Source organism: Myodes glareolus, chromosome 24 (genome assembly GCF_982192425.1).
Source record: "Myodes glareolus chromosome 24, mMyoGla1.1, whole genome shotgun sequence".
In the NCBI taxonomy this organism is placed as follows: domain Eukaryota; kingdom Metazoa; phylum Chordata; class Mammalia; order Rodentia; family Cricetidae; genus Myodes; species Myodes glareolus.
Genome location: NC_142049.1, coordinates 43,011,134 through 43,028,395, shown reverse-complemented (window position 1 = coordinate 43,028,395; position 17,262 = coordinate 43,011,134). Strand labels below are relative to the sequence as shown.

The 17,262-nt window shown below is 43.4% G+C and overlaps 1 protein-coding gene across 3 annotated transcripts in view; it reads right to left on the bottom strand.

The window, feature by feature from the left end:
• Positions 1-17,262, bottom strand: part of Nell1 (neural EGFL like 1) — an 822,199-nt gene that overhangs the window by 606,151 nt on the left and 198,786 nt on the right. For all 3 annotated transcript variants that reach the window (XM_048442384.3, XM_048442394.3, XM_085682700.2), the window contains 2 exons: positions 2,015-2,087; positions 994-1,076 (listed from right to left, as the gene is read on the bottom strand). In XM_048442384.3, coding sequence (XP_048298341.2) covers positions 994-1,076; positions 2,015-2,087 — 156 coding nt within the window. The remainder of the gene's footprint in view (positions 1-993; positions 1,077-2,014; positions 2,088-17,262) is intronic.

The following is a 17,262-nucleotide window of genomic DNA, read 5'->3' as shown; positions in this document are numbered from 1 at the left end:
GGCATGATCAATGGCTCCCAATCACTTACCCACCAATCCCCCCATTTCCCCACGCCACAGCTGAGGGCCAGCAGCCAGCAGCCATAGGTAGAATGGGACTAATACATCATTTTCGCTGTTATTAAAGTTCTTGCTTTGGCAGAGTATAACGTCTCCTGGGCCCAACCTAATTCTTCCTTTGCCCTAGGCCAGCATCCGTGTCCAGGGCTGACCACTGCCACAGCAACAACATTTTCTCTTTTCGTTTCTTTTCTTTTCTTTTTTAATTTCAGTGTCCTTTTCCACAAGGCTTTGGATTTTCACGTGAAGCCACACTTCATGAATACGCATGAGAGCTCCTAATGATTTACATGGGGGTCTCAGCTACCCAAGATGAACACTGAGGAGGGATTGTTTGGCTCATCGTCTCCTCTTTGGGTCTGACAGGGTCCCAGGAAATTCCCAGAGCCGTACACAGGGCTGCTGGACGAATGATGAAGAGTGTGTTCTGCATGAGACAACTGAAGGCATCTTTGCCCCTTCGCTTATCTCAGACCCAGTCTGAAAATGAGTCACATATTAGCAGCTTGATATAAAGCTTTCCAATGACAGAAATCTGCCCACGAAAGCTCTTTTACCCTCTTGATTATTATTCTTACATCCAAAATGCATTAGCTCACAAGCTGCAGCGGCTCGGCCCATACATCATCCCTCATTGCTACTGCTTCCACAGCCACTGGGCAAATGCTTTTCTTGTTCACAAGGAACCTACAGGGGTCCAGACTGCTTTCTGCTTCCCAGCACTTCGGAAGAAAGCCATTGTGATCCAGGCTAATCTTATCAAAGGCCTCAGTCGGTGTGCTTACTACAGGTAGCCCCATTTCAAGCAAAGAGGAAACATTTTGTAGTAGCACTTTGCACATGCCAAGTTAAAAGTGTTTCCATTAAAACACATGGCTCTGGATTCCAGACAGGACATACAGACAGGACATCGCAGGGAATGTAGACACCTACTTTTGCAGTCATCTTGGCCAAAAGCTCTTGCAAATCCATGATTCCTTGAACCAGGCTCAGGAAATCACTGCATGTTGGACAAGCTCAATAAAGAAAAGAGAAGGCATGTGTTCATCTTGTGCTCATACAGGAAAGAGAAATTCGAAAGGAGTTCTTTTTTAATTTATTTATTTATTTTTTTATTTATTAAAAATTTCCACCACCTCCCTGCCTCCCTTTTCCCTCCCCCTCCCCACTTCCCCTCCCTCTCTAGTCTTAGGCCAGCTGGACTGGGAGTGATGAAGCATGTGATCAAAATGGACACTCTTAATGTGGCTGGTAATGAAGGCTGACTGAGAAGCCAAGAACAATGGCATTGGATTTTTATTCTACTGCATGGACTGACTTTGTGGGAGCCTGGTTTGTTTGGATGCTCACCTTTATAGACCTGGATGGAGAGGGGAGGACCTTGGACTTCAAAAGGAGTTTTTTAACTACATGAGGGACTTTGCTTTCTCGGAGTTAAAGTTTGAGGGAAACAATGGAGGACTTCTGGTCCCGCTACTGTTTCCCTCATTTTCATTAATAATAAAAAAATTAAAAAGAACAAGCAATTAAGTGAAAAGAACAAGACATTTTTAAACTAAATCTCCATGTGTGTCAAAAGATGACTGAGAAGAGGAAAATTTCCAAGAAATAACTCACACCCAGGTCAAAAACCTTAAAAGATAGTTTTATGAGATGCATGATTTTTACATTAAAATGCATTTATATAATTATATTAAATGTATCTTTTTGTTCTAACATACAGAACCTGCTGATTAATCCTTCCTTACCCTCACACTGCAATTTTTTAAATAACGCAAAATCCTTTTTCAAGCTTGAAAGACACAGTGACAGCTACAACAGATAGTCCTTGCGCTGTTTCCATCCTCTCCAAAGTCAGTCTTACATAGCGGTGCATATCCTTCCAGATGTTTCTGTCTGACACTAGGAACAAGTCATGTGATATTAAATTCAGAAATGCCTAAGCGCCACTTACTGCGATTTAGGTTGGGACACTGTGTGATGAACCCATTCGGCATGAAGATGATCTTGCCATCTTGGATGATCCCCTGACAAAGAAGAGACAAGGAACAATGAAGATGACAGTTGCCGGTGGCCCTGTGCAGCCCCACATTCATGCACACCAGATGGTGTTTAGCAAAGCTACAGCAAATCAGCCTTGGCCAGCACCATTCCATTGCTCCAAATCGCCCGTCTAGACACCCGTTGTACATTCAACTTGAGAAGGCCAGAGATAACTGCATCTGGTCGATATCAGCAAGAACAACACCAAGGGTACCTTCGGAAGTATCTACAGTCATAAACTATCAAATTACTGTGTCATACATACGTTACAGATACATAAAGTATCTGTAGTCAAACTATCAAGTCACTGTGGAACACAAACCCATGTATATATTAATCAACCTGGAATATTGAGTAATGATGATTTATGAGACTTATTTTTAATGGGAACAAATGCAAGAAGGATTTCTCATTTTTGTATATGCATGTATACAGTGTGTGTACATATGTGTATGCTGTCTGTTTGCCTGTGGGCACAAGCATTAGGGTGCACATGCATGTACACGTGTCCACATGAATGGAAAGGTCAGGCATCTTCTTCAATCTGTATGTACAGAGGCAAAATTCCTCACTTGAACCCTCTAGCTACGCTAGTTACTCTAGCTGCCTAACTGGCTCTGGGCATCCCGTCTCCGCCTCCCGTGTACTAGGATGACAGGCTGGAGTCCACACCCACCCAGCGTTTACTAGGTGCTGGAGTTCCAGACACCAGTCTTCAGGTTTGCACAGCGAAAGTTTTACCAACGGAGCCGTACTCCCAATCCCAACAAACACTTCTATTGATTCATTTAGTTAAGGAAATAAAATTAGATTTCAAAGAAAAATTAAGCAACCATTTTCATTTTTCAACTAATTGAACAACACTGAGCCTTTGCTGGAGTCTTAAACCTTGATCAACGTCTCGAAGGAGAAAGGGCTGCTTAAGCACTAAGTTCAGTCTGGAAGAAAAGACCAAATTTACAACAGTCATCGGGGACTAATCTCTCAATGAAAACATTGGCCTGGCTTTGGAATTTTTCAAGTTAAATTTAAGATTCTGTTTTTAGAGGGTTTTTTTCTTTAGATCTACTGGAAGAGAGAGAAGAGAACAGATGGCAGATGCGGACGCTGGTTCAGAATATTGAGCTTCATCTATAAATAAAATATAGGCTTAAGATAGTGTGCAAGTCTTTGGAGAGACTCACATTTATGTGCATGCCTTCTCAACGAGGCAGCCAGCATGTGCTGCTCTCTTCTTACCATTTCAATAGAAAATTTAATCGTTAATATTAATAGAAATAACAGGACCAGGGCAGATCACCAGCACAACTCTACACTTTTCCCAACCTCATTGTCCTTGGGCAGGAAGCAGTGCTTATGATCATGAGGGGAGATGGCTTCACCATGGGAGAGGACCCTGCCACTGCTCCCCACTATGAATTCATAATCTCACGCAGTGACTAATGCAACCTGAATCAGCTTCTCTCAGATGCAAAGATGCTCCATCTTTCAGAGGCAAGCAGCTGCTTCAAGAGGCAGGACAACTTTCAAGCACATTGGCACTTGAAAAAGAAAATCTGTCAGGCAGTGGTGGTGTACACCTTTAAACCCAGCACTCGGGAGGGAGGCAGAGGGAGGTGGATCTCTGTGAGTTGGAGTCCAACCTGAACTACAGAATGAGCACCAGGATATTCAGAGCTGTTACACAGGGAAATCCTGTCTTGAAACAGATAGATGGATGGATGGATGGATGGATGGATGGATAGATAGATAGATGATAAATAGATAGGGAGATGGAAAGAGAGAGAGAGAGAGAGAGAGAGAGAGAGAGAGAGAGAGAGAGAGAGAGAAGTCAGGGTGAGTCAAGTTCTAGATCTTGACTCTGGCTTAAACTGGGTGGACAGCACAAGAAGGAAGCAAACTTCTCTGAGCATCAGTCATCTGGAATGGAGATGCTGCATCGAAAAGCTAAAAATTCCTCTAGCATAAGACTCGGGTCAATTTAACAGGCATCTGAATCTACACTGTCACCTATGAGGCCTCTTGTTTTCTAATTGCTTTTCCATTTATGTCTATAGTGTGTGTGCTAAAATTTATGCTTAAATAGACAAAACTATTGATTTCCATTAAAGAACAGACCACCACAGAAAATTAAATGGCATGCTAGGAAACATCTGTCTATAAGAAACCTGTACATGACTTGTGGGGGAGGAAGGCAGCATCTGAATGGAGGCTGGGACCACAGAGGATAAGGAAAAGTGCTGAGCATTCTCTCATGTGCAGAACCTCTGTGTGTGAGAGATGTCCTAGCCGGAGAGGGTCACATGTGCGGTGAAGAAGGAAACCGCAGAAGGAGAGAGGACAGTAGGGGACAACAGAGGAAGACTGGGGCAAACAGGGACAAATATAGTAGAAAGTATAATATAACTTAAAATACAACGCAAAATTATAATATTAAATATATTTCTTTTTTAACAAAGAAAATACCCATGTAATCAAGTAGATGTTAGATAGATTTAGAATAATCAGCCGCCTTGGTTTGCCCAATATGTAGAGGTTTTTGTTTTTTAATTACAAGGGATATCCTATTGCTAGAACAGAGAAACTCCTAGGCAAACCAGAAGTACTGGTCAATTTTGGTGATAGAGAGGTGTGCAGAAGACTCATATGTGCCAGGAGAGGCCCAGGCCCACCCACTCCTGTCAGAAGATGTTAATAACCCATGGGAAGAGGTCTTAGAAATGTGTTTTATAGAAATTACCTCTCTCCCACAAAATGGAAAATCGCCTTGAAAAGATGAGACATCTATTGGCCTAATAACAATCTAGGGCATCATAGCCTCCCTTAGCCTGCTTTGAAGTGACCTTACTCATTTTAGATTTAAAAAGTAAGTTACAATTTACTTCCTACTACCCTTCCTTGCTTCTTTTTTTTTCTTTTTGATCTTGATCTCTGGCACCTATGTGCGCACGCGCATGGGTGTGTGTGTGTGTGTGTGTGTGTGTGTGTGTGTGTGTGTCACAGATCATTAGGTAAAGGTCAATGATGCTGACTTGAAAAAAACTGAAATAAGAGCTGACAGCTTTCCAATGCTCATTAACACAAAAACCAAAGCTCTTGGTATTTTTTTCTGAGAAAAAGTCATAGGGGTCAGCCCACACGTGGATATGAAAACTTGTTCTTGGCACATAAATCAAGATGTTAACTTGATGCGGAATGGATAGAGATCGATGCTGGGTTGAAAGAAAGCTGGAGATAGGACATCAATACCAGCTGCAACTCATGAGAAGGTGGACGCAAATGCACATAACCCACAGAAGAATGGGTGCGGTTGTGTGTGTGCGCCACACAAATGTGGCTGTGAATGTCCATGTGCCCCCACAGAAGTAAATGGAAGAATGTGGTTGTGAACCACAAATGTGTGTGTAACTGATATAAATATGGGTGTAAATATGCATGTGGTCCACAAAAATGTTGCAATAAACACACATGTAACCCATAGAAGTATGAGTAGCGTGCATGTACATATGTGTGTGTGTGTGTGTGTGTGTGTGTGTGTGTGTGTGTGACTGACAGAAATCTGAGTGTAAGCATGCACACTTGGAACCGAAGGAGTGCTGGCATCCCCCCTCCTCCCAAAAATGAGGACCAGAAGTTCTTGCATTGGCTTACCATGTTGATCATGTAATGTCTAGACATTGGTGACATAGGACTGGACTATCTTAGTCTGCTTTGGTGCTGTGGTAAACATTTTGATGGAGGAATAGGCTTATTTGTCTTAAATAAGCCCTTTACATTTGTCCATCATCAAGGGAAGTCAAAGCAGGAATCTGGAGGAAAGAACTGAAGCAGAGATCATGGGGAAAACTGCTTACTGGCTTCTTCCCTGTCTTGCTCAGTCTGCTTTCTCATATAGCCCAGACTCACACACCTAGGGGTGGTACAGCCCGCAATGCACTGGGCCCTTCTACCTTAATTAATAAGCCAATTTAAAAGTCTCACATACATGCCCAGCAGCACAGTCTGATGTAGGTAACTCCTCAGCTGAGATTCTGTTTTCCCAGGTTACTCTGGTTTGTATCAAGTTGAAGAAAACTAACCAGAACAATTGTCTCCTTCTTAACTTAACACACACAGAGACCACCATTGAATGACAGCCTTTTTCTTCTTGCATGTCCCCTTTCTTGTGTGTTACTATCATAATAAAAACACAGTTCAACTTCAAAAGTATTACAAGCCTTTAAATTTTTCTTAAGTTTAAAAGTTCAATGGCTTTTAAAGACCAAAGACTCTGATTTGTTGCTTCTGCTAAAATAAACAATAAACTGGATACTTTCTTTCAAAATGGAAGAACTGGGACATTAAAAACAAGAATTCTTAAGGAAAATGAAAATCCAGCATTGTAGCTCCAAATCCTGTGTCTGACATCTGAAACACACGCCCAGCTTCCTGGTCTCCAAAGGACCTTGGTAGCTCAAATCCCCCAGCTCTGCTATCTGCAGCATACACAGCTTGTCCTGTAGGCTGATTCCACTACACACCTTCCCTGTCCTTGGTGACTGGCCCAGAGTCTTGTCATCAACACTATGCTGGCTCTCCACTGGAAGTCAAGCTGTGTCTTCACTGATAGCCTCTCCTGTCCTCTCATAGCGACAGGTCTCAGCTTCTCTCCATAATCCTTTCAATCTTTGAGTCTCAACTGCTTCTGAAGCTGCACCTTCACAGATGGCCTCTCTTTACGGAGATTCCAATGCTGCCTCAAAGTACCAAGCTTTAGCAACTTTCCATGATCACTTCAACCCTACAGCTTTCATGCTACCAAAATCACCAAGTTTCTCTACCAGATTGAGTTACAGCCTTGGCCCCCTCTTGAGTACACCTTTCTGTGTGCTGACCTTGAGGAAATACTCAAGAATTCTCAGTAGATTCCTACTCAATGATGCTCATCTCTTGATAATCACAAATGGTTTCTCAGCCCAGTTAACCAGTATCTTTGGTCCCAGTAAAACAAAGGTTTCATTTCTAGTGGTTCTTTCTTTTCCTTACAAAACTTATTATGGTTATAGTTTATAAACTATAACCATTTTAAATATGTTTTACTTGGAATATAATTACTTCATTTTCCCCTTTGTTAATCCCAGAGATGTGAAGAGAAAGACCACCAACCCAAATCATCATGGCCAAATTAATGAAAGTAAGCTTTTTTATTTCTATATATGAGCTACCTCCTAAGTTGGTGTTCAAGAAGTCAGCTTTGGATGTGAAGAAGACAAAATTTTTAAAGCTCAGGGGTAGGAGGTTTCCAAATGGGGGATTTGGCAAGCAAAATAGGAATGGTTACAGGAGCAAAACATAACCATAACAAGTTAGTCATAACAACCTCCTGAAACAAAGACATTATGAAAGAATTGAAAGGTGGTCATAACAATGTAGTCATAACAACAGGTAGTCACAGCAAGGTAGTTATACAAACCTTTTGAAACAAAGGTAGGGCTGAAAAATGGTTATAATAATGTCTTGAAACAAAAGCATGGTTGCCGTTTCCAGGAACAGGTAATAAGAACCATTTGTAGTTAAGGTTATAGGTTGGGCATAGCTCAATTCTTAAGAAATGGAGGTTTAATCATAAACAGGAATAAACATATTTTTCTTTACCATAAGATGACTTTCAAGCCTAAGATGGAGGTAGTTTGGTTCATCACCTCCCTTCCTTCCATCCAACCTCTCCTATGCCCCTTATTACTTCCTTCTCAAATTGATGACGTCTTTTTCTTATGTCAGACTTAACATAAAAACAGCCCTGATCAAGTCTCAAACACCCCTCTGCAATTTTACAGCCCAGGCCTCCATTGTCTGCATTATGTCAGTATTCTTACCAAGCTTCCATAGAACAGCCTAGTAAGCTTGACAGATTTGCTATCAAGATTTCTTCAATAGATTTTCTAGTCCAAAGCTTCAAAATCCTTCCACAATCCTCCCCAAACCAACAAGATCAGGCCCACCACAGCAATAGCCTACTCTCTGATACCAATTTCTGTTCTGATTTGCTTTCTGTTGCAGTGATAAAACACAGGCCACAAGCAATTTGGGATGAAAAAGGATCATTTGGCTTATAGGTTAGAGTCTGCCTTCAAGAGAAGCCAACGTAGGAACTAAAATGAAGACCATGGAGAAATGCTGTTTTCCTGGCTTGCTCAGCTACCTACATGACTAGGCATAGCACCACCCAGAGTGGGCTGAACCTCTGACATCAAGTACGGATTAATAAAATGCTCTACAGACATGCCCATAGATCTATCAGATGGCGGCAACTCCTCAATGGAAGCTCCCTCTTCCCAGGTGAGTCTATGGTGTTAAGCCGACAAAATTTAACCAACACAAACATAGGATAAACATTTGCCATGCTAAAAATAGTTAAATTAAATTTAGGGTTTTAAATCACTCATTTTTGTAAATATGAAGGTAAGTTACAAAGTATCTCCTTCAACCTTATTCCTCCACACAAAAGTTTACCTGTGAGGATTTCCACAGACAAAAAGGAGTCTTCCAGTATGGCAACTTCTCTCAAAGTGAAGAGATAGGGGTAAAAGACTGATTTCCCTTATCCCTCCTAATTTATCTTTAAATGCAAGCATACTCTTCTGAAATTACAATATCCTTGGACTATGTCTAATATACAATGGGTCTATGTTCTTCTCAGCAGCACTCCAGACCTGCGCTAGTCAGTCTCAGCTGGCCTTGTCACCTATGCTTTATTTCACATCATTGATCCTTTCAGACTTCCTCAAACTTCAACCTCCTTAATTCTGAAATTGAGTATCTACTAAACATTCTTGGTTCCAGGCCAATACTGCTAGACTCCAGTTTAGTTGGGTTGGAGGAGCGAGGAATCTGCATTTCAGTGGGACTGGAATGGACCCAGGACTCTGCATTTTCAAAAGCTGTTCCAGACCAACCTAGAACAGCTTGATCTGCCGTCAGCTATTTTCTTTCAGAGCAAGAAGGTTTATTGCCAAAAATTCAGTGTTGAGAGAGTAACAGCTAACACCTCCATATGGGCAGTTCACTGACTTGGTACTGAATAGAAACTGGTTGGGTTGCTAGATACACAAACTGAGGCCAAGACCAAGAGCACACATCCTAGTGGCCTCTGGCCTTCCTGTGTCTTAGAGCTTGCATTGTCAGCAAAGCCAACAATCTAAGAGTACCAGATTCCTGAAGCCTGGAGGTTGCACAATATTGGGCCATATTTTTCTGAGAGGTTTGGATCAGACAGAGCACTCGATTTTAACCTAAAGCCACACATTGGGCGTCTCCAGATAGGGAGCAGACCACCAGGAACCCTCTGGAGAAGCTTCTGCAGTGGTTTTGCTACTCAAAAGGAGTACTGAAACGGGGCCCAAAAACCTGCTCGTGTCACCTGTAAGAAACTCACAGCTCTGATTCTGTTAATAGCTTTCCTACTGGCCACCTGCATCCTAAGCCAACAGTACACTGGGTGCCACACAATGACAAAGCTTAAAATGTATAGATTACTGTGGCAGTTTGAATGTAAGGGACCACCACAAGTTCATAGGGAAAGGCATTATTAGGGGGTGTGGCTTTTTTATGGAGTAGATGGGGCTTTGTTGAAGGACGCAGGTTGCCGTGGGTAGGCTTTGAGGTATCTTTGTGACACTCAGACTACTTCCTGTTTCCTGCAGGTCAAGATGTAGGCCTCTCCGCTCCTTCTCCAGCACCATGTCTGCCTGCAGGCTGCCATGTGCCACCACAATGTAAGCCACCCAGTTAAATGCTTTTCCTTTATAAGAACTGCCATAGTCATGGTGTCTCTTCACAGCCACAGAAACCCTAATTAAGAAAATAACCTAGGGGAGCCCCACTGTTGCGTTGCCAAACAAGACTCTGACGTCAAGCGCTCCTCTTACTGAAATGTCTATAGCTTGTCTTCATCGCCCAGTGCCTAACAAGTCATTTATGTGCAGTGGATGCCAGCCGTTTGCTGAAGCAGCTTTAAACACTGAGCAGAAGAGCTGCTCCTAGGTAGCCTGAGGTCCTGCACACACCGCCATCGCATTTATATTGCTAATTTGCTCTTTGTCCCTGGAGCTCCACCTCGGGAGGCTGTGAACCGCAAGTGGACGCCTACAATGCAGAGCTCACGTGATCGCTGTTGGTCAGGGTGGAAGGCAGAGAGGGAGTCCATTCTCCCCTTTCCTTCAATCCACCTGTTGCCAGCTCTACCGCCTGCAGAGGGCTTGTCATGAAGATGAAAATAAATTCTCACCAATAAGTGGTCCATTTGGATTTTTAATGCTCATGAAACTGACTCCCATTTATTTCCAACCTTTTTTGTTGTTCAGTAAGAAAAATAGGAAGATATAATAAAGAAATCAGAAAATGATGCCATTAAGACCCTCTTACATATAGCGTAAATGAGATTAGCAAACCCTCCTAGACACTCCACACTCTCTAATACAAAGGAAGGATGCTTTAAGCTAAACAAATGCTAATTCTTTTTTAAGGCTTTTATTTCCCTGCAGATCTCTGTTTACACTGAAGAAACTCATTCTGGGTTTTTTGGTGTTTTTGTTTTTTGTATGCTAAAAACACTGAAACAAATTGCTTTGAAAGGCTGTGGGAGCGCTTCCTGCCAGGCATGTAAATATATGGATGAAGATGTGTTCTGTTTATTAGCTGGCAGAGACCCCAGCTCTGACAACAGGATCCTGGAAAGGAAGAGCTGGTGAGGAGCATTTTCAAGATGCAACCCATCGCCCGTCTCTGCCGTGAAGACAGTGAATAAAATATCCCAGCTTGCACAAAGCCAAGAAAGACACTTGTCGACTTTCATTACGATCCATAAAAGCTGTCAGCTCATTAGCATATCATTAGCTGCCCTGCTGCTTCCAGAGTCTGAACGCAGAGAAATATTAATCTATAATCGCATACACTTTCTGGTGCTGCGGTTCCAGCTTTCTGCTTGAAAGGGAAGCAGGAGTGAAGTACGGGAGGAATCCAATCCAGCTTCTCTCGCTTTGTGCCTATAAACATATGTTTACCATCTGCGGGACGATGGGAGCAGCTGAGGTGAGAACTCTACAGCTGCCTGGGTACGGGAAAGAGTTGTCATCAATCTGACTTTGCAGTGACAGCTCAGCTGCTAAAGGAGAGGGAGATGACCAGGTAAGAGAAAGGATGCAGGGCTGAGGACGTCCTTGGTAGAGGGCTTGCCTACCATGCATGAAGATCTGGTGGAACCCCCGACACCACGTTAACAACGGGCTTGGTGGGGTATGTTCAGAATCCCAGAATTTAGGGCGGATCAGAAGTTCAGTGCCATCCAGCTTAGACTACATGAGACCCTTGATAGGGTTTAAATGAAATAAAAGGGAAAAGGAGCGACTATCAGGGGAGAGAGAGAGAGAGAGAGAGAGAGAGAGAGAGAGAGAGAGAAACAGCCTTGACCTTGGCACAATCGGGTAGGAATCCTCCTGGGGATGTACACTATTTAGAAGCTGCCAGAACACCCAGTTCCTTATCTCTTTACCCTTTCTCCTTTAGATCTTTCGAGAAGAGGCAGCCCAGGCTGGCTTCAGGCTCCCCACAGCCAACTGAGCATGACCTTAAACTTCTGATCCTCCTGCACCCACCTCTCAAGCCCTGGAATTAGAGGTATGTGCCACCAGTCCAGGTTTATGCTATACTAGAGATTGAATCCAGGGCCCTCTGTATACGAGGCAAGCCCCCTACTTACTAAGCTATATCCCCAACCCCTACCATCAACCCTGGAGCATTCCAAATACACTGCAGTTCCTCTAGGTGTAGTCATTTTTTATAGTCGAAAATAAGAGCACAAACAGCTAAAATGCAAGACAGAAAAATTGAGTGGCTAGTCAACCATCCCAGGAATAAAAGCTATGACGATCACGTCTCTCTCTACTAGACAGCTATTTCCTCAGAAAGATGTTTTTCTGAGGTACAGAAATTCCCAGGTTGGGTGTAGGTTTCACAGGGGACTCATCTGCGGTGTAGAGGCTTGTGTACCTCACTGAGGCCATGCCTCCTCCTGTGCTCCTTCATATTTACCACACTAGCTATGATGATCCACCAGGGCTTGACATGTGAGACGCTCTTGCTTTACTTTGCCTAGGAAGCAACTCATTAATATTTAAAAAATAGAGAATAATATTATTTCCGCCTGAAACATATCACACGCATTTAACTCCGGAGCAATAAACCAGGTGTGTGCCTTGGGCCCGGGAGGCAGAATCGCAAGCCTGAATGTGCAAAGCCCTAAGATGTGCTGACTCTCAGGATGTGGCTGCCTCCTCTTCAGGCAGAGTTTTGCGGCACTGAATTAGTTAGTCAAGAGGTAATTTCTGTAATGAGACACTGACATATTCCCTGTACCCAGGCCATGATAGCTCACCACCGGATGGTCAGGAGCATTGTCTGGTGCCCAGAATTCTGAGGAGATGAGATTTGAGACCCCTGTGAGCATGAATAACCAGTCGTACTACCACTGGAAGGCAAGGAGAACCAGCCTGCTGCCCGGAGAAATGGGCTACATGGAACAGTCAGCCTCTTCTGTCTCCTTCCCCAGGAAGCAACTGTTATCTACCCCCTGAGAATCCAGAAGAAAATAGGCCTGGTCACATCCATGACATATGAGATGTCTTTCTAATCAAGAATAAAGGTATGTGCCCTACCCTATCCCCATGAAGATTTTAATAAATATCTGTTGGATGAATGATCAGACTGTTGGGGGAGAAAAACCCAGGCTTAAATATCATTTCCATCACTGATGAGCTGTGTAGGGTTGGCAGATCGCTTAATCTCTTAGAGTCCCATTGACTTAGCTGTACAACGGAGATAATAATCACTACCTCATTAGGAGTCTCTGGATGTGGGGTGTAATTAGCTTAAGTAATGATGAAGAGCAGAAGTCTGGAGCCTCAAAAGCATTAACTTATTGGTTCTCTTAACTACATTCCCCAACCTACATCTGAAGCAGAACAACAGTCTAGGCTCAGATCCCTACCATTCTTTCTGTTGTTCTCTCTGTACCCTGTACCCGCTCCGCGTCCTCTCTGTATCTTTCTGCTTCCTCTTAGTATCTTCTCTGTGTTCTCTCCATGTCCTCTTCGTGTCTCCTCTGTGCACAGAAGCATTCCTCATGCCTAGAGACTCATACGTTCCAAGGCTAGATGGGGCCGACGGTTCTCTCAGTCCTGTCCTCCTGATAGAGGTTTCCCTAAGTGTGTATGTAAGTGTGTATGTAAGTGTGTATGTAAGTGTGTATGTAAGCGTGTATGTAAGTGTGTATGCAAGCGTGTATGTAAGCGTGTATGTAAGTGTGTATGTAAGCGTGTAAGCGTGTATGTAAGCGTGTATGTAAGCGTGTATGCAAGTGTGTATGTAAGCGTGTATGTAAGCGTGTATGCAAGTGTGTATGTAAGCATGTATGTAAGTAAGTGTGTATGTCACTGCTACAATGTGGAGTGGAGCTAAGTTCAGAGGACACACCAGAGACAAGGTGGACTGCCTGTAATGCAGCCTCTTACCAGCCAGGTAACTTTAGTGCACGCACACATTCAGCCTGCATTACCTCTACGACAGACTTAGTTATCACTTTACAGGTGAGATGTCTGTAATAGCTAATCTTGGATGTCAACCGGACTGCATCCAGAATCAATGAAAACCCAAGATGTGGAGAATTCTTGTAGGGGATTTTCTTAATCGGATGATTTGAAGCAGAATAATCCATCCTAATTCTGAATGGCACCTTCTGGTGGCAACCCAGATGCAAGGGTGTGGAGGAAAGAATCTCCCTTTCAGCCTGCTTGTATTCACTCTCGCTGGCTAATCCATCTGTTCGGCTGCTCCAGCATTCCAGCCCCACTCTCAGAACCAACTTCTCCAGGATGCCCACATAGCCTGGCGGCCAGCAGCTCCCTGGGAATCCTCCAGGCCTTCAGGGACAGATCGGGACTGTGGAGACATCCCACACAAGGATGAACAGCTACCAGAGTCTTGGCATCTCCAGTATGAAAGACATTGTTACTACCCAGACTATATGCTGGGAGCCAGTTTAATAAATCCCCATTTATACATATTCATTCTATGAGTTCTGTACCTTAGAGAACGCTGGCTAATCCACTGTCCAATTCCTAATCTCTATATTCACTCATTTTTAAGACTGCAGAAAGTCCCTAACTTTTGACAGCTTAACTTTTAATTTTTGAAATTTGCAACAGTGTGAAAGTAATACATATTCAATAGAAACCATACTTCAAATTTTGAGTTTTTGTCTTTTTATTGGCTCTGGGTATATGGTAAAACAATGTCAAAACTGTCAGAATTGAAAGAGACTCCCAAGCTCTAATGAAAATGGCGCCTGGACAAGGCATGGATGGTATGCACACATACCGCCGGGAAACAAGACTACCACACAGGACTCACCCAAAGATTCGTCCTCTCAACAAACACAAACAAATGGCTAGTACTAAAACACTACTCCTCTGATCAGCTGTTCACTCAATACAGCCCAAACCACGCCCGGATAATCGAGACATTACAGCCAGACATAGTGGCTTCCAAACAATTTATGTCACTTATTCATTTTAACTTTTTAAAATCCCATTTCTTCTCTCCTCACCATGGAAATGAGCTTGGCCAGTCATGATACTCATCTCCTGACTGCAGCCCCCGTCACCTATACATGAACTCTTACTGTAGGCCTTGTTCATGTTGACAGTCTTCCTCCAAGAGCCACGGCGGCCACAAGATCAAGAGGAGAAAGAACCAGTAATGCAGAATGAGGATGGCTTTTGGTATGCTACTCATACTAACTGAAGTCTGTTAATTGTTTTATTCAGGGCCTCATGTAGCTCAGACTGGATCTGAACTTGCTATCTAGCTGAGACTAGCCTAGAACTCCTGGTCCTCTTACCTCAACCTCCCAACTCTTGGAATGACAGGCATGTACCACTATGCCCCAAGAACTAAATGAATATTCGACTAAATATATTTTCAGCTTTTAATAGGTCTATTGACTGTGATCCCATCATTCAGGGCTGGGTGATAATCTAAATACTTTCTAAACAAAATAGAGAATAGGTTCTGAGCCTGGGACGGCTTACAATCTGGAAAGTAAGAGCAAAGCAGTAGACATAGAATGATACCAGGGAACAATCACACAATTTTTAAGTCTCCTATTTTAAAAAGTACCAAGTACTCAAAGATAGCAACAAGCCTTCAGTCAATCATGGAGCCCTGCTAAATGCAGCACCATGTAATAGGACTAAAGGCGTCAACTGTCTAGGAAGCCAACCTTCTCTATGCTTTCAAACTAGTGAATGTGACAAAACAGAGATATTCAGTAAGAAAGAATGAGAGAATGTAGAGGCTCCTTATCCCAGCCAACCATACCCCAAATCAACCATGTGATCTGATAAAAACAGTTTCATCTTGTGAAACTAGCTTGGATAAATCAGACTTCATCCAGTTTCACCAGCCTGCTGCAGGCACATGTATAAATAAACATAGGAGGGACCAGCCGAGTTTGGTCCTTACAAGACCTTCCAACTGACCTGTGAACCTCATGAATGGAGCGTCAGAGTTTTGAAAGGGAGGGAAAAAAATAGGAGGAGATAGGAATGGAGGAAGGGACAGAGAGAGAAAGAGAAGTGGGGGACAGACAGATATAGAGGGACAGACAGAAAGAGTCAGAGGGAGGTAGGGACAGACAGAGGAGGGGGTGAGAACAGTTCTGAAGCCCTGGCATGCTCTGGGGGCTCAGAGATGATTGCTGCAGCTACAGCTACACTGTGGCTGGAAGGAACAATGGCCTGAGATGAACTGGCAGAGGAAGGTAGGAACCAAATCTTACACTGGTGTGTCAATACAGTCACTTCAGGGGAAAGGTGAGAAGAAAAGGTTTGTCAGTTCAGAGCACTTGTACGGCAATCATGATGACCCGAGTTCAGATCCCAGCACCCATTAACAAGCCAAGCACTAGGTGGGATGGGATCAGGAAGATCCCCAGATTGCTGGCTGCTAGCCAAGCTAAAAGACCCAGCCCCAAGTTCAGTAAGATACCTTGATTCAAAGTGATAAAGAAAAGAGGCTGAGCTAGAGTCAGCACTCAGTACCTTCCTCTGACTTCCACATAGGTACAGAGGCATAGGTACACAAACACATTTAGACATGTGTGCATACATAATTTTTAAAGAGTATAAATCCACTCGTCTTAAAAGGAGATACAAGTTCTGCACCTCTGAAAGGGCAAGCCCAATAATCAAACTCAGGTATGTCTCACCGTGTCTCCAAAGCTCTCTTACCTGGCTGTCACTGCATGTCAGTCTAATGCGCTGGTCCTCAAATGATGTCTTGGGACATCAGAATCACTCATCACCATCTCTTGGCAATGTGTCAGAAGTGAAAAAGTGTCAGGTTCTATTCCAGGACCACTGATTATGACTTTGGAAATGCAGCTGAGATCATTTATTTGCCATTTTAGCTATTTTAAACGCACAGTTCAGAAGCCTCAAGCCCATGCCTGATGCTGTGAGACTTATCACTCCAAGTAAATGTTTGGCAGCCATTCTCATTATCGCCTGCCCCTAGCGCCTGCAACCTCTGACCTTTCTGACCCAATAGCTTTGTTTATTCACGAGACGGCATGTAAATGGCGTGGTAGTTAATGTCAGCTGTCAGTTTGGGAGACAGCTGGGCATGCCTGTGAAGGGCTATCTTAAATGGGATGGGAAGATCCACCCCTGTGAGGGGCACTGTTCCCTGGACAGGGTCCTGGACTATAGCAAAAGAAGAGAATGAGCTGCGGACTTGCAAGAATCACTCCCTGCTTCCTGGCTGTGTACTCTATTACCAGCTGTTTCAAGCACTCTGTGCCTGGACTATCCCAGAATTATAGACTACATCCCTGAACTATGCATCAGAATAAGGCCTTTGTCTCCTAGGTTGCTTTGGTGGGAATATTTTAATCACAATGACAAAAAAAGAACTAGAGCAAGTGCATTATGAGGTATTCATCTTCGTGCCTAGTGCATCTCATGTGCATTAAAGGCTCATTCAAACCACATACCTTTAGAGAACTAATGGCTTCCTGCCTGCACATATCATGCTTTGATCATGCCTTCCTACATGAGTAGACAT